General features: G+C 41.4%; 1 protein-coding gene and 1 pseudogene across 4 annotated transcripts in view; one reads left to right on the top strand and one right to left on the bottom strand.

The window, feature by feature from the left end:
• Positions 1-23,676, bottom strand: part of CADPS2 (calcium dependent secretion activator 2) — a 527,120-nt gene that overhangs the window by 330,912 nt on the left and 172,532 nt on the right. For all 4 annotated transcript variants that reach the window (XM_066362568.1, XM_066362567.1, XM_066362570.1 and 1 more), the window contains exon 4: positions 1,224-1,304. In XM_066362568.1, the coding sequence (XP_066218665.1) occupies positions 1,224-1,304 (81 nt within the window). The remainder of the gene's footprint in view (positions 1-1,223; positions 1,305-23,676) is intronic.
• LOC136394007 (arginine/serine-rich protein PNISR-like) lies at positions 8,223-22,476 on the top strand (annotated as a pseudogene).

A 23,676-nucleotide genomic window follows, 5' to 3' on the forward strand; every position in this document is an offset into this window, starting at 1 on the left:
ATCAGTATGTCTTCTCGAATGTTAAAAAAACTTCGATCTTGCCCTGGCAGGTTGGCTCAGTGGTAGAGCGTCGGCCTGGCGTGCAGAGGTCCCGGGTTCGATTCCCGGCCAGGGCACACAGGAGAAGCACCCATCTGCTTCTCCACCCCTCCCCCTCTCCTTCCTCTCTGTCTCTCTCTTCCCCTCCCACAGCCGAGGCTCCGTTGGAGCAAAGATGGCCCGGGCGCTGGGGATGGCTCCTTGGCCTCTGCCCCAGGCGCTAGAGTGGCTCTGGTCGTAACAGAGCGATGCCCCGGAAGGGGCAGAGCATTGCCCCCTGGTGGGCAGAGCGTCGCCCCCTGGTGGGCGTGCCGGGTGGATCCCAGTCGGGCGCATGCGGGAGTCTGTCTGACTGTCTCTCCCCATTTCTAGCTTCAGAAAAATACAAAAAAAAAAAAAAAAAAAATCTCTAAGTAGAACGGATTCTGCAGAGAGGCAGAAAAGGAGGGAGAGAATCTACCCATCAAATATTCAATGGTTTTGCTTAGCGGAAAGGAAGGGGGGGATGTATTCTAGAACAAGCAACAGCATTATAACCTCAAGACTATTGTGATGGACTAAGTATTTTGAACCACTGAAGTAAATTAATGTACCCATTTACTAAAGAATAATTTAGACATTGAAGTTCCATTCTCTCTAACGCATCTTAAATATTAAAAAGAAACTCATAGCCTTTGTCTGAAATCGATGTGTGTCCTTAGAAACACAGCGACTGCACACATCAAGTAACTATGATATCGATTGGACACACTCTGCTGCCAGACTCCGTGCTAGAAACTTCAAATTCTGTTTTCCATCCACCCAGTCATTCAATCAAGTAGTAGACACTACTGTGTGCCAAGCTATATTATAGAACTTCACAGAAGATTTTTCTCCCTAATTATGTAATGTTTAGTGCAGTATTAAAATGCTTGCAAATCTGTCAGTTTGAGAAATTCGGGCATTTGTTAATCTGCAGAAGTTATTGAATTTAAACCTCTCACATAGAGGGATGGACTGGTAAAATAGAGAACAGGCTCCATTTAAATAACATGCATCCATTTAGATATTTGGGCTTAAGAGTTATGCACGGTGAGGAAAAAACAAGACAAGTAAGCTCAGTTGATCTACACAAACTCTTCTGGCTTGCAGAACTCAAGTAAAATAGGGAAATGGCGCATGGCATGTCAAAGTTGGTGATTTACCTTTGCCATTTTCTCTGCCAACTGCAGTCGACCATCAAGTTCTCTCCTTATCTGGGCCGCTTGTTCATCGGCGTTATCCAACTTCAAAACAAAACAAAAAAAACAGAAATGACACGTGTGATGACAATTACAGTGACCTACAGATTAAAGCAACAACTAAACGACTTCAAACTTTTTAAAACAAAATTTTTTAGCTATCTATTGAGAAGAGAGAAGACAATTTAGTTAGATTGGCAGTCCAGTTAAAGCTCTTGGACACTTCTCACTGTGTTTTTGTTCATAAAAAGAGTTAATGAAGCTCTAAGGCCGTGATGGCGACCGTATGACACGCGTGTTGGCACTGACACATGTAGCCATTTTTGATGACATGTGGCTGCATGCGGCCACATACCAGGGAAGTATGGGGCCGCATGCAAAGAAGGACATTTCATCCTTGGTTCCTACATGGCCAGGTGCAGGAGCCGAGAATAAAACATTTGCTGTAGTGTGGACACTCTCTGCCCGAGGTCTGTAGGCCAAAACAACAGAATTCCGGCAAAGACCGTCTAGTTCTGGGACTTCCGGTTAGGCCGTTAGGGGATCTTTGACCTCACTTCTGGTTGGTGGAGGAGGAAGCAGTGGAATGCCACGGGGGACGTGTCTCTGGGGGCCCTGTGATCGCCATTACCAGCAACCACATAACCACAGCAACCATCATCCAATCTACTGTTCTGGGGTGCCCTGGACTTCTAATTGACCATCATTACTGAGATAAGTGAGGGGGAGGCTGGGAGACGCGAGGGCCTGTGCTATGGGTGCCGTTTCCCACCATTAGAAATAGTGGCAGCCATCTTAATGTACATAAGATGCAACTTGCAGAATTTCAAGACAGCTTCTGGGCTCAGGTGTTTGTCGACTTGAGGTCAAAGCTTGAGAATCGGAAAGGTGCTGCTTGGAGAATCAAGAGGAGTGCCACTACGAACAGGAAATTTGGAGTGTTTGCAACCGATTACCAGACACTTTTAGCTTCCTGAAAAATATAGCAATGGCTTTACTCACAATTTTTCCCTCTACGTACTTTTGTGAGACCTTATTCTCAGCGTTAAATAATATCAAAACCAACAAAAGAAACAGATTGACAGATGAAGTTAGTAGCGCTTGCTTGGCCTTGAAGTGTACAAAATGCCAATCTTCAACTGAAGATTTAGCCAATGAAATCCAGCAACAAAAATGTTACTAATAGGCACGCTAGTTAAAGAATTCCCCCTCCCCCTCACTTATCTTAGTTCACACAAATTAAATAATATCAAGACCAACAAAAGAAACCGACTGACAGATGAACAAAGAAGTCACTAAGCAGGTAAGTTAAATAATTAGTTTTTGGTTTATTAAAAATAGTTGTATATTACAATTATACATTTTTGTTATTTAAACTAAAAATATTGCGAAATCATGGTTTTTTTTCTCAAAGTAACACACCACCCAAGTTATGCTCGGTTTTTTGACGAATTTTGACACACCAAGCTCAAAAGATTGCCCATCACTGCTCTAGAGTTAATAGCCCAGTTTACCAAAGAATCTAATCAGAGTGATTCTTCACCTAACCTGTACACAACTTTACACCAAGATGTCTTCATTTCCTTCAGGTTAATTCAACTGGCATTACATTTATTCAGCCTAACCTTCTGTCTCTGTCAAGGTCAGTCCTAAGTAGTTCTGGAGAGAAACATTTCTTGTTTTGTTCTTTCGAATTCCTAGAATGCATTCTAGGAATGCATTCTAGGAATTCCTAGATAGCCTGGGTGATGTTTTACATCTTTCTTTGTTCTTTTAAAATATAGTCCCTTCATTTTTATATCGTTTGTATTAGTGCCAAGCTATATAAGTACTATTTGAATAATTGATACAACTTTCTACCATTTAAGTCTTCATGTATGGCTGATTCTAGTACCAACAAGCTAATACTGCCAAGAAATCCTCCCATTCTTCCACAGACTGGCACCATATTCTAATGCCATTCTTGTTCTAAACGTGATGAAAGCAAGAAGAGCGACTACCATCCTCACTTTTCATCTTCCATTTACATGAAAAATGACTTTCACTTTGCAACTGAACTAATCCTTAACTTTTTGTATAACTTCCTTTTAACTTTCCTCATGATTCTTTTTCCCCCAACTATTCATTCATTCCACCTTTATTAGTTTACTATAAACCTAGTAAACTAAGGGAGACCTACAGTCTTGCTCATTATGGGATGCACTGGGGGCTGCAGACGCGAACCAGGCAGACGTGTCTCTGAGCTCACTCCTTCCCTCTCCCATTCCTAGCATTAGGAAGCCTGTGCCACACAATACAACCATGCCTTCCCAAAGGTTCACCTAAAGACTGAATTAGTACTGAGTACATTAAACACCCAGGGGAGTACTGATTAATTCATCCATCTGCTAAAGAACAAACTGGCCATGTTACCTTTTAAAAACCACCTTGAAAAGAGAAAGAGAAGTAGGAGCAAACCAGGTCACCAGGACCGTGGTATTGGAATATACATGGAGAGTAAAGAAGACGAGAAGGGAGTCCAGGGAGAGGCACCATAAGTCAGGAGTTGAGACTTGAGACAATGGTTCAGGAAATGAAATACTTTTGGTTAGGACAAGGAGGACTTGGGAGATGGTCCTGGAGAGACAGGGCCACTTCATAAGCTACTCTTCACAGCCACATTAGGGAGCACGGAGTGGGTTCCTCGATCCCTGAGCAGTCAAAGGTTTTACCTCTTGTGTAGGAAGATATCATAATAAAGAAAAGGAAGGGAGCGCATGGAGCTAAGAAGCGTGGCAGCTGTCACACAGCGTTTCCGCAGTGGGACACGGAGGAGGGGTGGGAAGTCAGACCACAAGCAAATAAATAATGCAGTCATACTGACACTGCTCCTCCCACCCCACAAAAAAATGGTTTTAAGCAAGTGAATAACATGATCGGATCTAAGCTTTGGAAAAGAAAGATCACTCTGCCTTCAGCACAAACAGGATGTCTTTTTGTTTATTTAAAAGAAAGATCTGCGGCTACCTTTCTAAAAAGTTATGTTCCCAAGTTGATTTTAAAAACCAACTCTATGATGCTTCCAGCTCCTCCCCACCTTCTCTGTCTCTCTCTCCTCTCTCTCTTCCTCTCTCTCTCTCTCCCTTTCTCTCTCCTCTCTAAAATGAATAAAAAAAATTTTAAAATCAACTCTATAAAAAGAAATAAAATTCATTTAAAAATAAGGTTAAAAACAGGAAAGATTTTCTTAAACTATATTGTCATTGTAAAGGAGTTGCTATATTGTCTCTAAAGCAAGTTCACTTATAAATTAAACTTTATCAGAGGCCTGTATTTGAATGAAAATACATAGTATATATGGGATTCAGTGGTCAACCTGTTATCAATGATCTCAGGTTGATCTACTGGGGTCTCATAACACGTTCCCTGCAGGTAAGGGGTCTACTGCAGTGCCGTGTCATATACATGGCAAGCAAATTGGTCAAGCCCAAAAGCTAGGTGTCCTGTTTGACCTCCTTCCCTCACAACCCACATCCAATCCAGCCGAGAGTCATGTAGAGTACAGCTTAGAACTGCACAGGCAGGGCACACCAGAATTCAGGCTCCATTCAAGCCACTCTACTACGTTGAGCTGGAGTGTTCCCCTGGCCACGTCAACTGCATCACATTTTGCCCGTATAGTCCCACATATTGTCATTGTCACACAACTGTTTTCTTTTTGACCCCTCCTGAGAACTTGGTTTTGCATACCACCCCTGCACCTCCCCCCTCCCCCAAAGAGACAAGGAAAAAGAAAAGTTCAAATACTGGTTTGTAGATGGCAGGCATGAGGCTTTAACATGTAGGTGGCACACCTCCCTGATGCCAGATTTGGGTTATAAGCTAAAAATCATGGGGATATGTAGACTGGAGTTAGTGGTAGGGGGCAGAGGCAAGTCCCCACTTCACAAAGACTTCACCTTAACTTCGCTGTATTTTACTTTAAATTCCTGATTCCAACACTTGATGTGATGAGATTACTTACTCCACAGCTGCTCTTTCTTGGCACAGAATACTTTCCAAGTTTTTAAAGAAGTTCATTCAACCCTGACCGTAACAGATGCCCAAACGTGTCTCTGTTCTCTACAACGCTCCTAGTGTCTACCACAAACAGCATTTTACCACTTAATTATCAACATATTCCACTGGTTTGACAAATATTTAATACAAAAAATATGGTTTTATTTTTCGTTTGTTACACAAGGATTACTGTTTCCACATTTAAAATTCTCTATAAGAGGGAGTTTTTAACCTGGACATTTGGGAGTGTATGAACCCGTCTGAGCTGTGGGGAAAATCTGGTAGAGATATGCATCCCTCCCGCCTCCTGCCCTTGGGGAATTGTTTAAATCTCATAGCTTACCAAAGATTCTCAAAGGGGTGGTTAACTCAAAGGGGGTAAAAAAGCCATAATGAGCTCTGACTGGGTAGCTCAGTGGATACAGCATGGTCCTGGCACACTGATTTTGGGGGTTCAATCCCCAGTCAGGGCACATACGAGATGCAATCAATGAGTGAAAAACTGAATGGAACAAGTGGAACGAGTTGATGCTTCTCTCACAAATCAATGGAAAAATTTAAAATAAAGTTAAAAAAACGAAAGAGGCAGTAATCACTTTCAGACATAAGCCTTAGAAAAGGGCTGCCTCAGACCTACACATCATCAATCATACCCGTAGAGAGATTTGTTAAATTCTCTGGAAAGGGGCCCTGGCCGGTTGGCTCAGCGGTAGAGCGCCGGCCTGGCATGCAGGGGACCTGGGTTCGATTCCCGACCAGGGCACATAGGAGAAGCGCCCATTTGCTTCTCCACCCCCCCTCCTTCCTCTCTCTCTCTCTCTTCCCCTCCCGCAGCCAAGGCTCCATTGGAGCAAAGATGGCCCGGGCGCTGGGGATGGCTCCTTGGCCTCTGCCCCAGGCGCTAGAGTGGCTCTGGTCGTGGCAGAGCAACGCCCCGGAGGGGCAGAGCATCGCCCCCTGGTGGGCAGAGCGTCGCCCCTGGTGGGCGTTCCGGTGGATCCCCGTCGGGCGCATGCGGGAGTCTGTCTGACTGTTTCTCCCTGTTTCCAGCTTCAGAAAAATACAAAAAAAAAAAAAAAATTCTCTGGAAAGGGACAGTAAGACATAGGCTCTGAAAATTGTTGCCTAAAGGGCCTGAGACTGCTGTATTAACTCTCTCTGCTTTTTCCTACACTGTCTGTACAGCAAATACTAACTGTAAGTTCTTCGTAGCTACAAAACCTGTAACCTTCCAGAAGTTCACAGCTTATACAGATAACAATAAACGTCATATGTAAAACAAAACAATAATTGCCACAAGAAAGCAACTGGCCAAGTATTGTGGGAATTCAAAGATGGAAGAGGTTTCCCAGCAGACAGGAACAGGATGAACTTGTAAAGATGGAAATATCAAACACAGAGTTTGAAGGGTAGAGGAATGCTGACCTACGGAGCGGTCTATTCGCCTTGACTTGCAAATCTCAAACCCCAGGCTCTCCCTACCCTATTCCGCTCCTGTTCCGTGGAAAGAGCTGAGAACAGAGGTCTCAGCAATCAGCAAACCTCCATTTGCCAGAAGCCCTGCTGAGTCCCAAAGCCTCCTCTTTTCAGTTCAGAAAACACAGCATAAAAATAACTTCACTAATTTCAAGCCAATAGCTCCATATTATCACTTGCAATATCATTCTTCTAGTGCTTTAAAAACTATAAACACCAAATACTTGAATCCATTAAATCTGCTCATATATTAAGGAAAACATCCTTTAAGAACTGCTTTTCACAGTATTGCTGTGCATCACTGCCCTCTCTGATTACTCTATTTTCCAAACCCAGGACTACTGTCTTTACATTAACATGGCCAATCACAAGAGAGTGGGAGAGTGGGGGAGTTAATGGCTATGTTCTTCCATAATGAGGCCTTCGTACACGCTAACCCTAGTTAACTGTGCCACACACAAAATCAATTCATTTTTTTTTCTCTGAAACCCCACTCTAATTATGTTGTAACTCTTTTCAGACATATATTTTTTTCTTGTAATATTCATCTTATCCTTTCGCGTGAGAAAGACAAGTAGATAAGGATTTGTGCTGTCATAGAAATTTAGTGTTTTCCTTAAGATGAATTCATATACTGTATTTCCCCATGTATAAGACATACTTTAATTTTGGGGCCCGAAATTTGAAAAAAAAAATGTATTACATAAAGTTATTGAACTCAACTTCTATTCATCAGAAAATTCATATAACTCCTCATGACTGTCAAAACCCCCATCCATTAGTTTGTCCTCATCTGTGTCTAATGACGAATCACTGTCTTCATATATTGCCTCGTCCTCAGTTCCATCTATGGTATTTGAAATGCCACAACTACTGTATAAGATGCACCCAGTTTTCAGATCCCAAATTTTTTGAAAAAGGGTCCATCTTATACAGTGATGGGCAATCTTTTGAGCTTGGTGTGTCAATTGCCAAAAAACCGAGCATAACTCGGGTGGTGTGTCATTTTGAGAAAAAAATCATAATTTCGCAATATTTATAGCTTAAATAACAAAAATGTATAATTGTAATATATAACTGTATTTAATAGACCAAAAACTAATTATTTAACTTACCTGCTTAGTGACTTATTTGTTCATCTGTCAGTCGGTTTCTTTTGTTGGTCTTGGTATTATTTAACTTGTTTGGGGTGCCGTGAACTAAGATAAGTGAGGGGAGGGGGGATTCTTTAACTACCTGCTTATTAGTAACTTTTTTGTTGCTGAATTTCATTGGCTAAATCTTCAACCTCAAGTTGACAAACATCTGAGCCCAGATGCTGTCTTGAAATTCTGCAAGTTGCATCTTATATACATTAAGATGTCTGCCACTATTTCTAATGGTGGGAAACAGAACCCATAGCACAGGCCCTCACCTTTCCCAGCTTCCCCCTCACTTATCTCAGTAATAATGGTCAATTTGAAATCCAGGACACCCCAGAACAGTGGATTGGATGATGGTTGCTGTGGTTTTGTGCTTGCTGGTAATGGTGATGACAGGGCCCCCAGAGATGCGTCTCCCGTGGCATTCTGCTGTTCCCTGCTCCGCCAGCCGGAAGTGAGGTCAAAGATCCCCTAACGGCCTAACTGGAAGTCCCAGAACTAGACGCTCTGTGCCGGAGTTCTGTTGTTTTGGCCTACAGACCTCTGGCACGGAGTGTCTACACTACAGCAAATATTTTATCCTCAGCTTCTGCACCTGGCCGTGCAGGAGCCGAGGATGAAACGTGCTTCTTGGCATGCGGCCCCATACTCCTCTAGTATACAGCAGCATGCGGCTGCGTGTCATCGGAAATGGCTACACATGTCAGTGCTGACACACGTGTCATAGGTTCGCCATCATGGGTCTTATACATGTGGAAATATGATACTGGTCCACTATAATTATATTATCTGTAAATCTGGTGAGTTATAAATAATCCATCATAAGAAATAGTCAACACAATAACACTGATTTCAGAAGAACAATCTACCAAAGCTTTACCATATAGTATTCTAGATGCCCAGTGTTTGCTTTGACAAGGCCAAATATGCATGCGTTTTCCAACACAGCCTTAATACACTGATCAAAAGCTTTAAGAATTAGCAAAGTACTTTATCAATATATCTTTTATTTCTCCACCATCACCTGAAAGGAGAAGAGGGAATAAATGGTGAAAACAAATAGGTATGAACAAGGGAGATGATACCCAATAAGTCAAGCCTAGTATCAGGTCCTCCCATGTATTATACCAATCTAACTTTGTATCCTCTTGGTAATTCCATCATCTAGACAAATAAGCTTTTTCATTGTTTACCAAACACGTTACACAACCCAATACTATACTATTTTGCCTGTGTTTCTCCTGCCTGGGACTCTCTTCTTATCTACCTTCAATGTCTGGGTCAATCTCCAAATTTTCTGAGAAGACTACTTAACCCATCATTCAGTAACAAAGCAGGTACTGTATAATAACTATCTTTCATAGCTGTCTTATTGTTGAACTTCTCCAATACTTATAACTCCTACCTCAAAGTGCAATGGACGCCCTCCATTCGTGCACACCCCCACCTAATGAAATCCGTCTCCTATGGTGGGACTCACATAACTGGTCTCAATTGTAATGCAAATACAAGATAAATTCCTGCATTTTAAAGGTTCTTGGACCCTAATATACCCTCCATGCTGACCCATCTTCCATGAGGCAATCTCCTTCAAAAACAAAAACAAAACCACCCTTCATCCTTTTCTTTTGGTCACTGAGAATTAGTCAACAACTACAAGGGAACTAAAACTCCTTTTATAATGTAATACAACAAAGAGAACCTAAGGAAATAAAGTTATTCCTCTACTCTGAGGAGCCCACTGCCTAAACGATGTTATGTATGAATCAGGTAGCATCTGTCCGCGGGAGGAAAAGTTTTTAAAGAACTCCCTTGTATCTACCTTCTAAATTATGTATAAAAAAACCTAACTCAGAAATAGCAGTTCTGCCATGAATTCTTGTAGAGTCTTAAAAATGCATTTCCCAAACCACACTTTCTTTTGAATACTTAAAAGTAAGGAAAAGATGAATGAGTTAATTAGATATAAAATTACCCTATGTGAACTGAACTAAACTATATTAAATAATAGATCAAAATGTTCAAAAGCAAGAATATAAGAAATTTAACCTCAAACATAAAAACCCTGGGACTTCTATAGCCTGGAGAATATGCATATTCTCTAAAATGGTAGATATAATTTGGCAAATTTTTAAACATCATGAAATTTTCTTTAGTATTTTGTTTGGTATTAATGTTTTATCTTCTGGACAAAAGCAATGAGGTAATATTTTCAAGCAATTATTTACTAACTATACTCACCCCAATAAAATAGTTAAATATACATTCATATTAATAATGAAATAACGCTGAAATTGAGAAAGTTTAGCACTAAATAAAATAACACATACACTATTAGTGATATTAGAGAACTACATCAAAACAGATTAGAACCCCAGCCTTGTCAGGACGAATAAGCAGCAAGTTTATAAAGCACTAACTATAAATCAGGACCTAATCTAAGGTTTTATGGTTGTTGGGTTTTTTTTAAAATTATTAATTAGCGTGACATTCATTAATAACATATAAGTTTCAGGTGTACAGCTTCATAATACAACATCAGTATACCACACTGTGTGCTTGCCCCCAAAGTCTAGTCTACCATGTCCATGTATTTGACCCTTTTTACTCTCTTCACCCTCTCACCCTTCCTTGCTGATAACTGCCATGCTGTTGTCTGTATCTATGAAGGCTTTTTCTGTTGTTGCTTTTGTTTTATATCCCACAGATGAATGAAATCATATGGTTCTTGACCTTTTCCATCTGACATATTTTACTTAGCATGATACTCTCCAGATCCATGCAAGAGGTCGCAAATGGCAATGTCCTAAGTTTTATAAACGTTATTGAATTTAAACCTCAGAGCGACCCAATGGAATAGGTTGTTTCATCCCATTTTAATGATGGAAAATGTAAAGCAGAGATTGGTTTAAGCAACTTCCAGGATCCAAGTCACAGAGTTAGTAAGTGACAGAGCCAGGGTTTGAATCCTGCAGTTGGACTTTGGGTTCAATATAACCACCTCACACTCTTTCCCAACGCCTCACACTCAATTTTCAGTCTCTTGGTCATTCACTATCTGTGAGTGCCCTCCCAGGACACACATTAACTATTACTATGCAATTAATGGCACACAGATTAAACACTTATCCCATGCTCATGTTGTTAAAATTCAGTAAAAGAGACATGCATAAATAATCTATATTATAAAGCATGACTAGATTTTGGGTAAGATAGAAAATTGATAGAGGATTGTAAAATTTTGTTTTTAGCCCTTTGCTCAATATTTAAGAAAAATGACCAGGGGGCAAGAGTATGGAAGTCTTTGAGGAAGAGGAGAAATATTCCTTGCGTCTTGAAGAATGCACAAGGGGGATCCTGAGTGAAGAGAAGAATGCAAGACAACATTAAAATATAAGAACAGACAGGGTGTGAAGAACAGGGAGTGATGCAGCTTGCCTGCAACACGGGTGGGTCAAGAATTGCTCCATGCCAAAGAACACAGGCAGGCAGGTGAGCCAGACTGCGGACGCCATGGTTGTTGAAAGCTCAGGGCAGGGGTATCAGACTTCTTTCTGCTGACAAACACAGCAGCCGCCCCCTTTTTAAATTTTTTATGCAAAGTTAGGTCATGATGAAAACCAGAAAACAATCCTAATCTGGCCACAAAAATATGTAGGGTTGGAAAGAACAAGCAGGTAAGAGATAACGGCCATGCTCCACGTGGGAGGTACCAGAGCCTGGCGGTGCTGTGGTGACGAAGTCTGGTGAGGGCAGTGGGAGCAAGACAGGAGAGCAGGTAATGTAGCATTATGGAGGAAGCACAGTGCCAGGTTAACTGTTTGGGCTGGGAAGGCATTAAAGAAGTAAGGGCTCTTGGTTATTAGCCAAAAGGCTGAACATACATAACCAGAAGGAGAACCAGGTTAAAGATGAGAACAAATGGCATTTTGAACATTTCAGTTTGAGGAGTCTCAGCTCCCTCGGTTTGCCATGGATGAGAGTGATGCAGACGGGAGAGAGCACTGATCTGTGTGGAGAGGGTGAGAGGCAGTGATGCTCAAGGAAGGCACAGTACATTTTCGATTGCCGCAGTATTTCCCAGTGGACCTAACCAGTGCAACAATCTCAATGGCATCTGTGATTCAGAGGAGGAGACGTACGCCTCACGCATCTGGAGACCTTCGTGTCAGAATCACAAAAACATTTTGCAAACAGGAAAGGGCATCATTTTAAGCATTTACTATTTGGGGCCTTTTTACCAGTTTGTAACAAATAGTTGGAGTCAATCACAGCCTGTTACACAAGCAGAATCTTACTAAGATAAAGATCAGTGGACCCTGCTCTCTCTAAACTGATTAGGACAAAAGGAAGTATTTAATATTTTTTCTAGTCTAAAGCAAAGAAGATTTAGGATATGATGACCTTGATAATCAGCTAAAAAACATAACTATCACTGAGAACTCTTTTGTGAATACACGTCAATCCCTTCTCCTCAGCCTTTTCAGATTGCTTTTTAAGAGCACTTTACAGAAACAGAGAAGTTGTTCTGACCATCTCGTCTACCAGAAGAAACAGGCATTAGGCTTTGTGGCCATGCATTTCTCAAGGCCCAATAAGAACAAACAATCACAACAAAGGCGATTTCTGTGAGCCTGTTATATAGCAAGTGCCCATAAATGTACTGTGGAAGGAATGTATACAATGCCCTTCATTACTGGATGATTCCCTGAAAATCTTTCTGTTAACTCTCTTTTCTAATCTGCTTGGTTCTTCTCTTAACCCACTGCAAACAGGCTTGCACCCAACCACTCCACGGAGTTTTCTCTTGTCAAAGTCAACACAAGAGAATTCTCTACCCTGACAAATTGAAGGGTCATCTTTCCTGACCTCTGAGCAGCATGTAGCACAGATAAACACCACCCGTGTCACGGTCCCCCGTGGCCTCCCTGATGCCATGCTCCTGAGTTTTGCTCCTCCCACACCGGCTATTCCTGTGTGGAGGCCCTAAGTCCTGGGTACTCCCTGCTAGCATATAAGGATGACATAAGTTGTGATGAGCATAAATACTCAAGTACCTTCCTAACTCTTCAGCCTTATCGCCTGTTACTCCAGATGCATACACAGCAGATTCCAAGACTCCTAACAGAGTCTAAGCCCCTTCATTTTCCTTGTGCCTTTGTAAATGCTATTTTCCTTCTGTCTGTTAAATTTCTATCCATCTTCCAAAGTCCAGGAGTTTCTGCCTTCTTAGAACCTTCATTAAACTCTCATTAAAGCTCCAATGGAGTATTATGTTTTACACACTGCCAAATCACCTCTTATCCTGGGCTCACAGCTAGATTGTGCCTCAGCCTCCCTTCCAGGTAGATGTGATCATGGCATTACATCTCTAGAGGAACTGTAAGACCAGGTGTCCTCAAGCCTCACTGTGCACCTGCATCAGCATAATGCAGGATTAAGTCAGACAGAAAGCCAAGAACCAGATGATTTCACTCGTATGGAGGGGAGTAAAGCGTAGGAGGGCTCAAAGGCATGAGGACGGAAGAAGACCTGACTTTGGGTGGGGCACACAATGTAAAATACAGATCAATTATCACAGAAATGAACACTTGAAACCTGTATAATCTCATAACCAGTAGCACCCTATAAATGTAATACAAAAAATTGACACTGGACCACACTTCTATGGATCATTTCACTCAGTCTGAGGTGCGGCCCAGGCATCCAGTGGTTTTGAATAGCCCCTCCGGTCATTCTAATGTGCAGCCAGGGTAGAACACCAAAGAAATCCATACAAACTATCAAGTTAGGATGCTGCCGTGCAGCTGCGCCACCCACATATCCCACTAACACACTGATTAACTATACTATCACATTTTGTTTATGGACCTGTCTCCTGACCACATGCAAATACCTTGAGGGAAAGAACCAAACCTCGTATGGGTTCATCTTGTAATATTTCCACTGCTGAGCCCAATAACTAACACTTGTAGAAGGTATCTGATAAGCATTTCTGAATGAAAGAAATATACGTATTCCTTATGTATCTCATTTGAAGTTTGATAGAATATTCTAAGAATGATTAAAATCATGAAAAAGAAACATCATGAGAGATAAACACTTATACTTGAAACAATACATTCATTTAATCTTTTTTATTCATTTTTAGTTGAAAATAGATCGTAAAATAAAATCACTTTTTCTGCCTACTCTTACTACTGTACTACAAAGATGCCTGATCTCTGTGAATGTGTGTTCTCTTAGCATTTAAGAAGGGGGGAAAGTTGGGATAACACCTGAACTTCTATAGACTAGATCTGGGAAAAGAAGAAAAATACAAGGGATATCTGAAGGTAGCTGGTATTTGTGAGCTGGCGAGGTTTGGGAGACTGCAAAAACAAATTAAAAAGCCTGGGCCAGATGGCTCAGTTGGTTAGAGCATCATCCCAATACGCAGAAGTTATTGGTTCGATTCGGGTCAGGGCACATATAGGAATAGACTGATGTTTCTGTCTCTCTCTCTCTCTCTCTCTTTCTCTCTCCCTCTTTTTCTAAAATCAATAAGTATTTTTTTTAATAAAGTAGTTGACTACTTTATTAAAAAACAAATTAAAACAGTTTAGGAGAAATTTTATTTAGGAATATTTCTATATTCTTCCTCTACATGTAGGCCAGAGGTCTACAACAAAATAATGCAGAGCCAAATAAAGCAGCACTGATAGTATCCTATAATTTAATTTATTAAAATTGTAGTCACAAAATTTTAATTTTTAGAGAGGAAATTAATTCATATTACTGAACAGATATTGGAGTCCATTTGAATTAAGGCAGATTCATCTGATTTATATCATGACACACTTATTTTAAAAATGTGGACATGTATCTAAATATTACGGCCATTCTAATAATCAACTCCAGAATTTCAAAAATCATTATTATAAGATCTAATCCTTCTTAAGGTCTTAAGCTTCTCCTTGCTGTATCCTAAAACATGAAATCTGCTATTTAATGGCATTTACTTGAATATTTCTTCAAGCATTCTGAGATTGAAAAATAAACACAGACAAAAAAACATACCTTGCTAATTATCATTTTCACAGCTTTATTTTCCTACTTTGAAGATGGTTTTGTTACAACATGTAATTGCCTCTGTAGAACATGCTTTTATTTCTGCCAAAGTAGACAAATTATGTTACACTGAATGTATCATCAATCACATGCTGCCAGGTAAGAAAAAAAGATGCCAATGGTGAAAGGCAGTTCCCAGGTCCTGAGAGCAGTCATATTTCTCCTCTTATTTCCTTTTACACACCTTGAATGGGGGGTAGGCTTCAGAACTAGAGTGCCTCATGGTTCCTGGGCTCCCAGGGCAACGCCTGCACAGTGGGAAGGTGAGAAATTCTGCCACTGCCTCTATTTGTTGATTTCTTTAAAATTCCTAAACCCAGTCCTGGCCAGGTAGTTCAGTTGGTTAGAGCAAGGTTCTGATACACCAAGGTTGTGGGTTTGATCCCCGGTCAGAGCACATGCAAGAATCGACCAGTGAATCCAATGAATGTATAGACAGGTGGTAAAACAAGTCCTTGCCTCTCTTTCTCTCTCTCTATCTCTCTCTCTCCCTCCCCCTCTCTAAAACCAATCAATAATAATAATAAATAAAAACCTTCTTAAACCCAAAGTGCTTAATCTCCAAAGGAAAGAGAGTCATAAATAGGAACCTACTTATTCCTTAAAATACACAGCAGTTCTGTAGTATTATTTAGTTCTTTCAGACTGTAAGGCATTTGGGTGGGGGACCTTTAGAGAGGAAGATTTCAGTTAACTTTGCTTTGACTCCGGTACATGTGGGTGAATCCTTTTCTTCATTAATGGAATGAGATTATAAAAGATTAATGAAGACTGCTTCTGGCAGAAAAGATCAGAATTTCGATAGCTGTAAAATTCAGTTACTTAATCCTCTGAAAACAAAACACAGAAGTAAAGGGCGGGGGATGGCAGTGGATGTGACACCATTCACTCCACTACTCAGACTGTCTGCACTGTCAAAGGCAGGAGAACAAGCTGCACAAATGATAAATAGCAAGCTATAATTCTTCAGCTGAAACTTCCAGCCTCAGAATGTTTGAAGAAAATATTCAAGTAAATGCCATTAGATAGCAGATTTCATGTTTTCGGATACAGCAAGGAGAAGCTTAAGACCTTAGGAATAATTCGATTTTATTGTATCTGACTTTGGAAATTCTGGAATTAACAAATGGGATGGATATCATTTTTATATATTTAAGGTTGTATGTCCCTCTATAGTTTATGTCACCCTTTCTTATCTCTGCTAATGTTCTCTCTCTTCTTTGTACTCCATTCAGCAGGAGCAGAGACAGCCCCAAAGCCCTGGTGTCACAGACCTCCCCTGCTGGGCACATGCTCGTCCCTCTGCCCAGGCTGTTTTAGCACTGGCTCATCTTCACCTATAGATCACACATCCTTCCCCAGTATGCCTTCCCTCAACCACAAGAAGCTAGAGCCAGAAGCTGACCACAATTAAAACAAAGCTGTTTAAAAAAATAATAATAATAGGCCCTGGCCAGTTGGCTCAGTGGTAGAGCATCGGCTCGACATATGGAAGTCCCAGGTTCAATTCCTGGCCAGGCACACAGGAGAAGTCCCCATCTGCTTCTCCACCCTTCCCCTCTCCTTTCTATCTCTCTCTTCCCCTCCCATAGCCAAGGCTACATTGGAGTAAAGTTGGCCCGGGCACTGAGGATGGCTCCATGGCCTCCACCTAAGGTGCTAGAATAACTCTGGTTGTAACAGAGCAACGTCCCAGATGGGCCGAGCATTGCCCCGTAGTGGGCATGGCGGGTAGATCCCAGTAAAGTGCATGTGGGAGTCTGTCTCTCTGCCTCCCCGCTTCTCACTTCAGAAAAATACCAAAAAAAAAAAAAAAAAATCTAAAATAAAGACTAAATAAATAAATAAATCTAGCAGATAATTAGATATGATCTCTGTATTTTTATCACTCAACACAGTGCTGGGCACTGAATTTCTAGTTCTCTATATTTCCTACACAATTATGGAGAACGGGTCAACAATAAACTGATTTGAATACACTGTATTAGCTTTTGTCATATGTTTAAATAATCTTTAGTAAACATTCAATTTCTGTTCAAGAAAAGGCAGCTGATTTATTATTAGTAACACTAAAGTAACAGCATTCTCATTAAAAAATCACTTAAGACTAAAAAATATAAAACTTTAACATCAACTAATTGTTTCTCTGAAAGTAAAACTATATTTACTTGAACTTCACTGCATTTCCTTAAAATTATTCTGAAATTAAACTTTGCACTGCTGTTATGTTACTGTACCTCTAATATTCTGATTCCTGTAAAGTGTGGCTAACAATTCAGATTCTGGTATTGTCGTGTGGCTCGTTTTAGAACGCACGACTTGAGTTCTCTTCTCTCTTTTTTCACCCAATGTTTTGTTCTATGAACATGGACCAATGCAAACACATGAGTCTCAAGTCAAAAAACCCAAAGGATGATGGGTAGCTTTAATGGCACAGTAGCTAATCTGTGACATGCTTGTGATATTCTTATTTTACAATCTTTTTCTGGTAACATGTAAACAATAATTTTTCTTTGGATCATCCCAGGTTTCCTAACTTAATTGTGGTATCTTCTCCATTAAAGTTTTAGGAGTTTTTCCTTTATGCCTTAATTTGGATCATTCCTAAATTCTCAGCTCTGACCAGAAGTAATGCAAACGCCTACCTTCCTTCAAAGACAGCTTCCTGGTTCCCATTCCAGACTCTCATCCTACACCTCTGGGACGCCAGATACAGTCACAAGAGGCTTCTGTCAGCATTAGGTGGCAGCCCTGGGACTGCTCCTTTGTCCTTTGTGCCCTCTCCTTCCCAAGTCCCCAGACAGCCCCCAGTGGGCTGGCCAGTGCTATCCCGCACAATGTATCAGAACAGCTCTCTGTCCTGAACTTCTGTCCTTGAAAGAAGCAATACAACTTGGGGGTTTCCCAGGGGATCAACCTGGGAAAAAACATGGCACGAGCCAAAGTTTAACAAATACAGATGAATGCTACAGTTAGCAAGACTCAAAGCGTGGCCGGAGACAGGGGGACAGGGGAGTGCACTTCACTGACGCACACCTGGAGCAGGCGCCAGGGCTCAGCTAGCTTCGCACCCTTTCTCTGTGCCTCCCAACCTTGCTGTCTTCGCTCCTCTTCTCACACTAGTCCTTTCCTATTAAGGACAGGCTATTTTTTCTGGGATTTTATCACCTTTTCCTTTTTAACCCCTGTTGGAGGAGGGGGTAATCTCAGCTCTTTTCTTAAAGAAGCATTTTCATAATTTCATTCATTTGGTCAAAATAAATGTTATTCCAAAGAAAAACTCTTTGTTTATTTATAGGAGTATCCTTTTGTAATTTCTTTTGTTTTCAAGACAATCAAAAAAATAATCCTTAAGCCTGTTTCTCACATCTCAAAATGAAAATAAAGGAATCGTGGTTTCAGCTCTGACATGTAAAGAGTCTGGAAACTCACTCTCGTCCTGTAAATACCAAACTGGACACACTAAAAATCAATGATTAAAAAAATTTTTTTTATTAAGTGATGGCTGGGAAGGCAGAGAGACAGATTCCTGCATACACCCCAACTTAACTTTCTTGGTGGGATCTACCAAGAAAGCCCTCTACTCAGCAATTCTCTGCCCATATGAGGCTGTTGCTCTGTTGCTTAGCAACCAAGCTATTTTAGCACCTGAAGCCAAGGCCATGGAGCCATCCTCAGTGCCCAGAGCCAGCTTGCTCTAATCAATTCAGCTATGCCTGAGGGAGATGAAGAGAGAGAGAAGGGAGAGGGGTGGCATAGAGAAGCTGAGGGGTGCTTCTCCTGTGTGCCCTGACTGGGAATCAAACCCAGGACTTCCACACACCAGGCCAATGCTCTACCACTGAGCCAACAAGCCATGTCCTGACTTATCCTGAACTTGTTGGAGAACTGAGGCAGTGGAACGAACCACTGACCCCCAAATATGGAGAAACAGGTGACACCAGAGAGGTCCAGCACTTGCAGCAGCAGAGGCTGGTGGAGCTGAAAAGAGGAGGACCACTGACTTGACTAGTAACTAGCACTCATTAGAAGCTGAGTGCAGGGAGTGGGAATGTCCTAGGGTGGTTCACACTTTCCTGGGCTTGCTGTGCAGGGACCCCATAAAGTAAGAGTCCATGACAGGTCCCCATGTAGAGCTGGTGGGAGAAAGAAAGCAACACCATTGTTAAACCTCCTAGATTCTCTTCTCTTCTTTAACCGGGGGGGGGGGGGGTGGTTGCAGATTTCTGCAGGAGTACTGAAAACTTTTCCCAAAACAAAGCAAATAAACAAAATATCCCCAGAGTGAACAGGGGAAAAGAGTTCAAGGGAACAGACTGCAGATGCATTAGCTTGGGAGGGAATATGGGACAAGGGTGGGGGGATGTGGCAGTACTCTTAGACCAGGGACAGAAATGCTGTGAATTATAAATCCAACACACAAGCCCACTAAAAGAGGGCAGTGTAATCAGGTAATAGAACCCACTCTATTCCCCAGCACCTATCACACACTTCAGTACAGTACGAGTGACTCACAGCCAAGAGAGATGCAAGACAGACCCTCTCTGAGGAGAAGTATATACTTAGGGAAACACAAAGTCAAGGGAAAAGACGAAGACAAGGATACTAGAAGAATTTGAAGCTTCTTGTACCTATGGCTACAAAAAATATAAAACACAGCCCAGCTCTCAGTTAAATTAACAAAAATCCTCATACAAAACGCAAATGTACTTCAGTTCTTATTACCTGATACAATGTGTCTGGCTTGCAACAAAAATGATAACGCATACGGAAGGTAAAAGAAGGAAAAGGGGAAAAGAAACAGCCTTGAGAGCAAAAGCAAGCATCCAAACTAGATTTAGATGTGACAGAGATGTTGCAGTTATCCATCAAGGAATTTAAGTAACTATTATTAATATGTTAAGGCCATAAATGGAAAAGTTGAAAACACAAGAACAGATGAATAATGTAAGCAGGGAGACAGAACTCTCAATCAAAAAAAGGAAATGCTAGAGATAAAAAACTCTGTAATGATTCCATACATTGGTGGGACATAAAAACGAGACTAAGAGACATGGCCAAGAGTGTGGTGGTTATGGGGGGGGGGGGGAGGGAGGGAAGGAGGGAGAGGGGAAGGGGAGGGGGAGGGGCACAAAGAAAACTAGATAGAAGATGATGGAGGACAATCTGACTTTGGGTGATGGATATGCAACATAATTGAATGACAAGATAACCTGGACATGTTTTCTTTGAATATATGTATCCTGATTTATTGATGTCACCCCATTAAAATTAATAAAAATTTATTTATAAAAAACAAAACAAAACAAAAAAACAACAACTCTGTAATAGAAATGAGAATGCCTTCGATGGATTTATCTGTACACTTGAGTCTGAGGATAAAAATCAGTGAACACAAAGAAAGGTCAATAAAAGCTTTTCATTCTAAAATGCAAAGATAAAAAAACTCCAAGAGAGCCCTAGCTGGGTAGATCACTTTATTAGAATGTTGTCCCCAAATGCAAAGGTTGCAGGTTTGATTCTTGGTCAGGACACCTACAAGAGAACCAGTGAATGCATAAATGGGTGGAACAAATTGGTGTTTCCCTCTCCCCTTTTGTCCTCTCTAAAGTCGATAAATTTAAAAAAAGTTTAATCTCCAAGACAAACAAAAGAGAACATCCTAGAACTATGGGACAATATCAAAACTGTAGTACCATAAGAGAAGAGAGAATGGGACAGAATGAATATTCGAACTAGAATATCTGAGAACTTTCCAGAATTAGTGACAGACACTGACCCACAGATTCAGAAAGCTTAGGACACACAAAGCCATAGAAATAGCAAAAAAAAAGAAAGGAAATTCCTTATACCTAAGCATATTCATATTTAAATGGCAAGAAGAAAATATTGGAAGAAGCCAGAGGAGAAAATTACCTGACCTGTAGAGAATCAAGAAGAGCCGTATCAGACTTCTTGTCAGAAACCATGCAAGCAACATGTGAAGTCTTCAGAATGGTGCAAGAGAAAAAGAGGTAACTGATCACTCTACACCCAGGCAAGTTATGCTCTAAACATGAAGGGGAAACAAAGACTTCCTCAGACTGACAAAAACAGAGTGAATTTATCACCAGTAGTCCTGCCTGGCAAGAAATGTTCAATGAAATTTTTCAGAGATAAAGAAAAGAATATACGTCAGAAACTCAGCCACATTTAAAAAGGGAGCATCAGAGAAGGAATAACTCATGGTAACATATAATCTTTTACTTTTCTCATTCTTTTGCTTAATTGATCTAAAATTGTACAGCATATAATCCATGAGATGAATGATAGAAGTGTCACAATGGATGAGAAGGAGGAATGAAGAATTCTCTCTCCTGGGATAGCTGCATTACACTTAAAACCTTACCATGTCATTTGAAGGTAGACTTTAATTATTTAAAAATGCATATTGTAAACCTCGAGGCAACCACTAAAGAAGTTTTTAAATGCCAAGCATAAGTAGTACATCAAAAGAGGATATAAAATGAAATCATAAAATGTTCAGTTAAAATGAGAGAAGGCAGAAAAAGAGGGAGGGGAGACGAGGCATAAAAACTCAGGCAAGTGACAACACAAAGACTGTGCAACTTCATCTACGCAAAGCACTTCGACTGCGAGCGGTCTGAGCACACCCAAACTGTCAGGCGGGAGCAGAAAAAACAAGATGCAATCAGACACTGTCTACCAGAAGCCCACTTCACACACAAGGAATCGGATAGGTTAAAAGCAAACAGATGGAGAAAGAGAGCCCGGTTAATCCAATCAGAAGAGAGCTGCTGGCGGCCTGTGGTGGCGCAGTGGCTAAAGCATTGACCTGGAATGCTGAGGTCGCCCGTTCGAAACCCTGGGCTTGCCAGGTCAGGGTATACATGGGAGTTGATGCTTCCTGCTCCTCCCCCCTTCTCTCTCTCTAAAAATGAATAACTAAAATTAAAAAATAAAAGAGCTGGCATAGTTATCTCTGTTTAAGACAAAGAAGAGAGAAGCATTAAAAGGGTTAGAGAGGTCACACAGGAACAGTGGCCACAGCGGAACCACAGTGGGCGTCAGTACTGCTGCTGTGCTTCCAAGCTGCAGTCTGAAAATCCATTTAAATTTTAAACAGAAGGCGAACCTGTGAGATTAAAAAGTCACATTTATTTTTAAAGTCAGGCTGTGGGATCAAGGAAGACAGCCTGGGCAGCAAAGGCCCTCCAACCAACAAGAGGGGATGCACCACCCAGCACCAGCAGAGTCCACGCCTCCCTGACTGGCTGCACGGCCCGAGCGTGGACTGCCCACAGAGAAGTTTCTGGACAGCAGAGCCCGGTAGAACCACCACCAGGAATGATGCCAAATGGACAGGATATGTCTACAGTGAAATCCAGTCTGAACAATCATGGGATTTCTCAAGAGGGTTCAACTTTAACAGGATGTGGCCACCAGGCTGACAGGGACTGGGAACACTGGAAACCCCACGTGGTGCCTCGGAAGAGAGCAATCTATGATCTCTGCCGCAACCTCTGGCCTTTCCAGAAGCAGGACTGGTGGAGCAAAACATGTCTAGTCTCTAAAGAAAAACTGTGTCAGTGTGTGACAAACTGGTCTGTCAAATACACTCTGCCCCTACCATCCACCCATATTTATTTCTGTTTTATTTTTTCAGATAGTGAAGAGCTTCCCTAAGTTTTTATCTGTTTTGGTTTGTTTGCTTGCTTGCTTTTTTATTTCACAGTATGATTTACATTCTTTGATGCTAGTTCGGTTTTCCATGACTTGAGCTATTAATTATTTTTAATAGTCACTTATTTATAAAGGAATCTTACATTTAACTGTGCTGGTGGTGAAGTTATATTCCCCTTTCCCTATTAATACTTATTTTTATTTCTCAGAATGGAAAACTCAGAAATTAACCCTCTAACATAATTTTAAAAGGATAATGAACATTCTAATACTTGATGTTATAAGATAGTTCACTTCTAGTTTTCTGGAAGCTATGCTCAATTTCCTCAAGTAGGAAAATGTGTTAGTTACCAGATTCAAGTTTATAAAGAACTCATCCTAGCCCTGGCTGATTGGCCAAGTGGTAGAGCGTCGGCCTGGCGTGCAAGAGTCCCGCATTCAATTTCCAGCCAGGGCACACAGGAGAAGCACCCATCTGTTTCTCCACCCCTCCCCCTCTCCTTCCTCTCTGTCTCTCTCTTCCCCTCCCACAGCCAAGGTTCCATTGGAGCAGAGTTGGCCCAGGTGCTGAGGATGGCTCCATGGCCTCTGCCTCAGGCGCTAGAATGGCTCTGGTCACAACAGGGAGATGCCCCAGACGGGCAGAGCATCGCCCCCTGGTGGGCATGCCGGGTAGATCCCGGTGGGGCGCTTGCGTGAGTCTGTCTGACTGCCTCCCCGTTTCCAACTTCAGAAAAATACAAAAAAAAAAAAAAAAATACAAGAAAGGACTCATCCTAGCATCTCCACTCCCCCAACTTTGCTGTACTGGCTTTCTTTGTGACCCTGGCAAGGAAATTATTTCTGTGTGCCTCAATGATGCCTCCTGAAATTGGCAAAAACCATGCCTGATTTCCCACTGCCTCACAGAGATGTTGTGGGGAAAAATGTGTTCATGGAAGAAAAAAATTATATAAAAATCCCTAGGC

The sequence above is a fragment of the Saccopteryx leptura genome, chromosome 2 (assembly GCF_036850995.1).
Source record: "Saccopteryx leptura isolate mSacLep1 chromosome 2, mSacLep1_pri_phased_curated, whole genome shotgun sequence".
Lineage (NCBI taxonomy): Eukaryota > Metazoa > Chordata > Mammalia > Chiroptera > Emballonuridae > Saccopteryx > Saccopteryx leptura.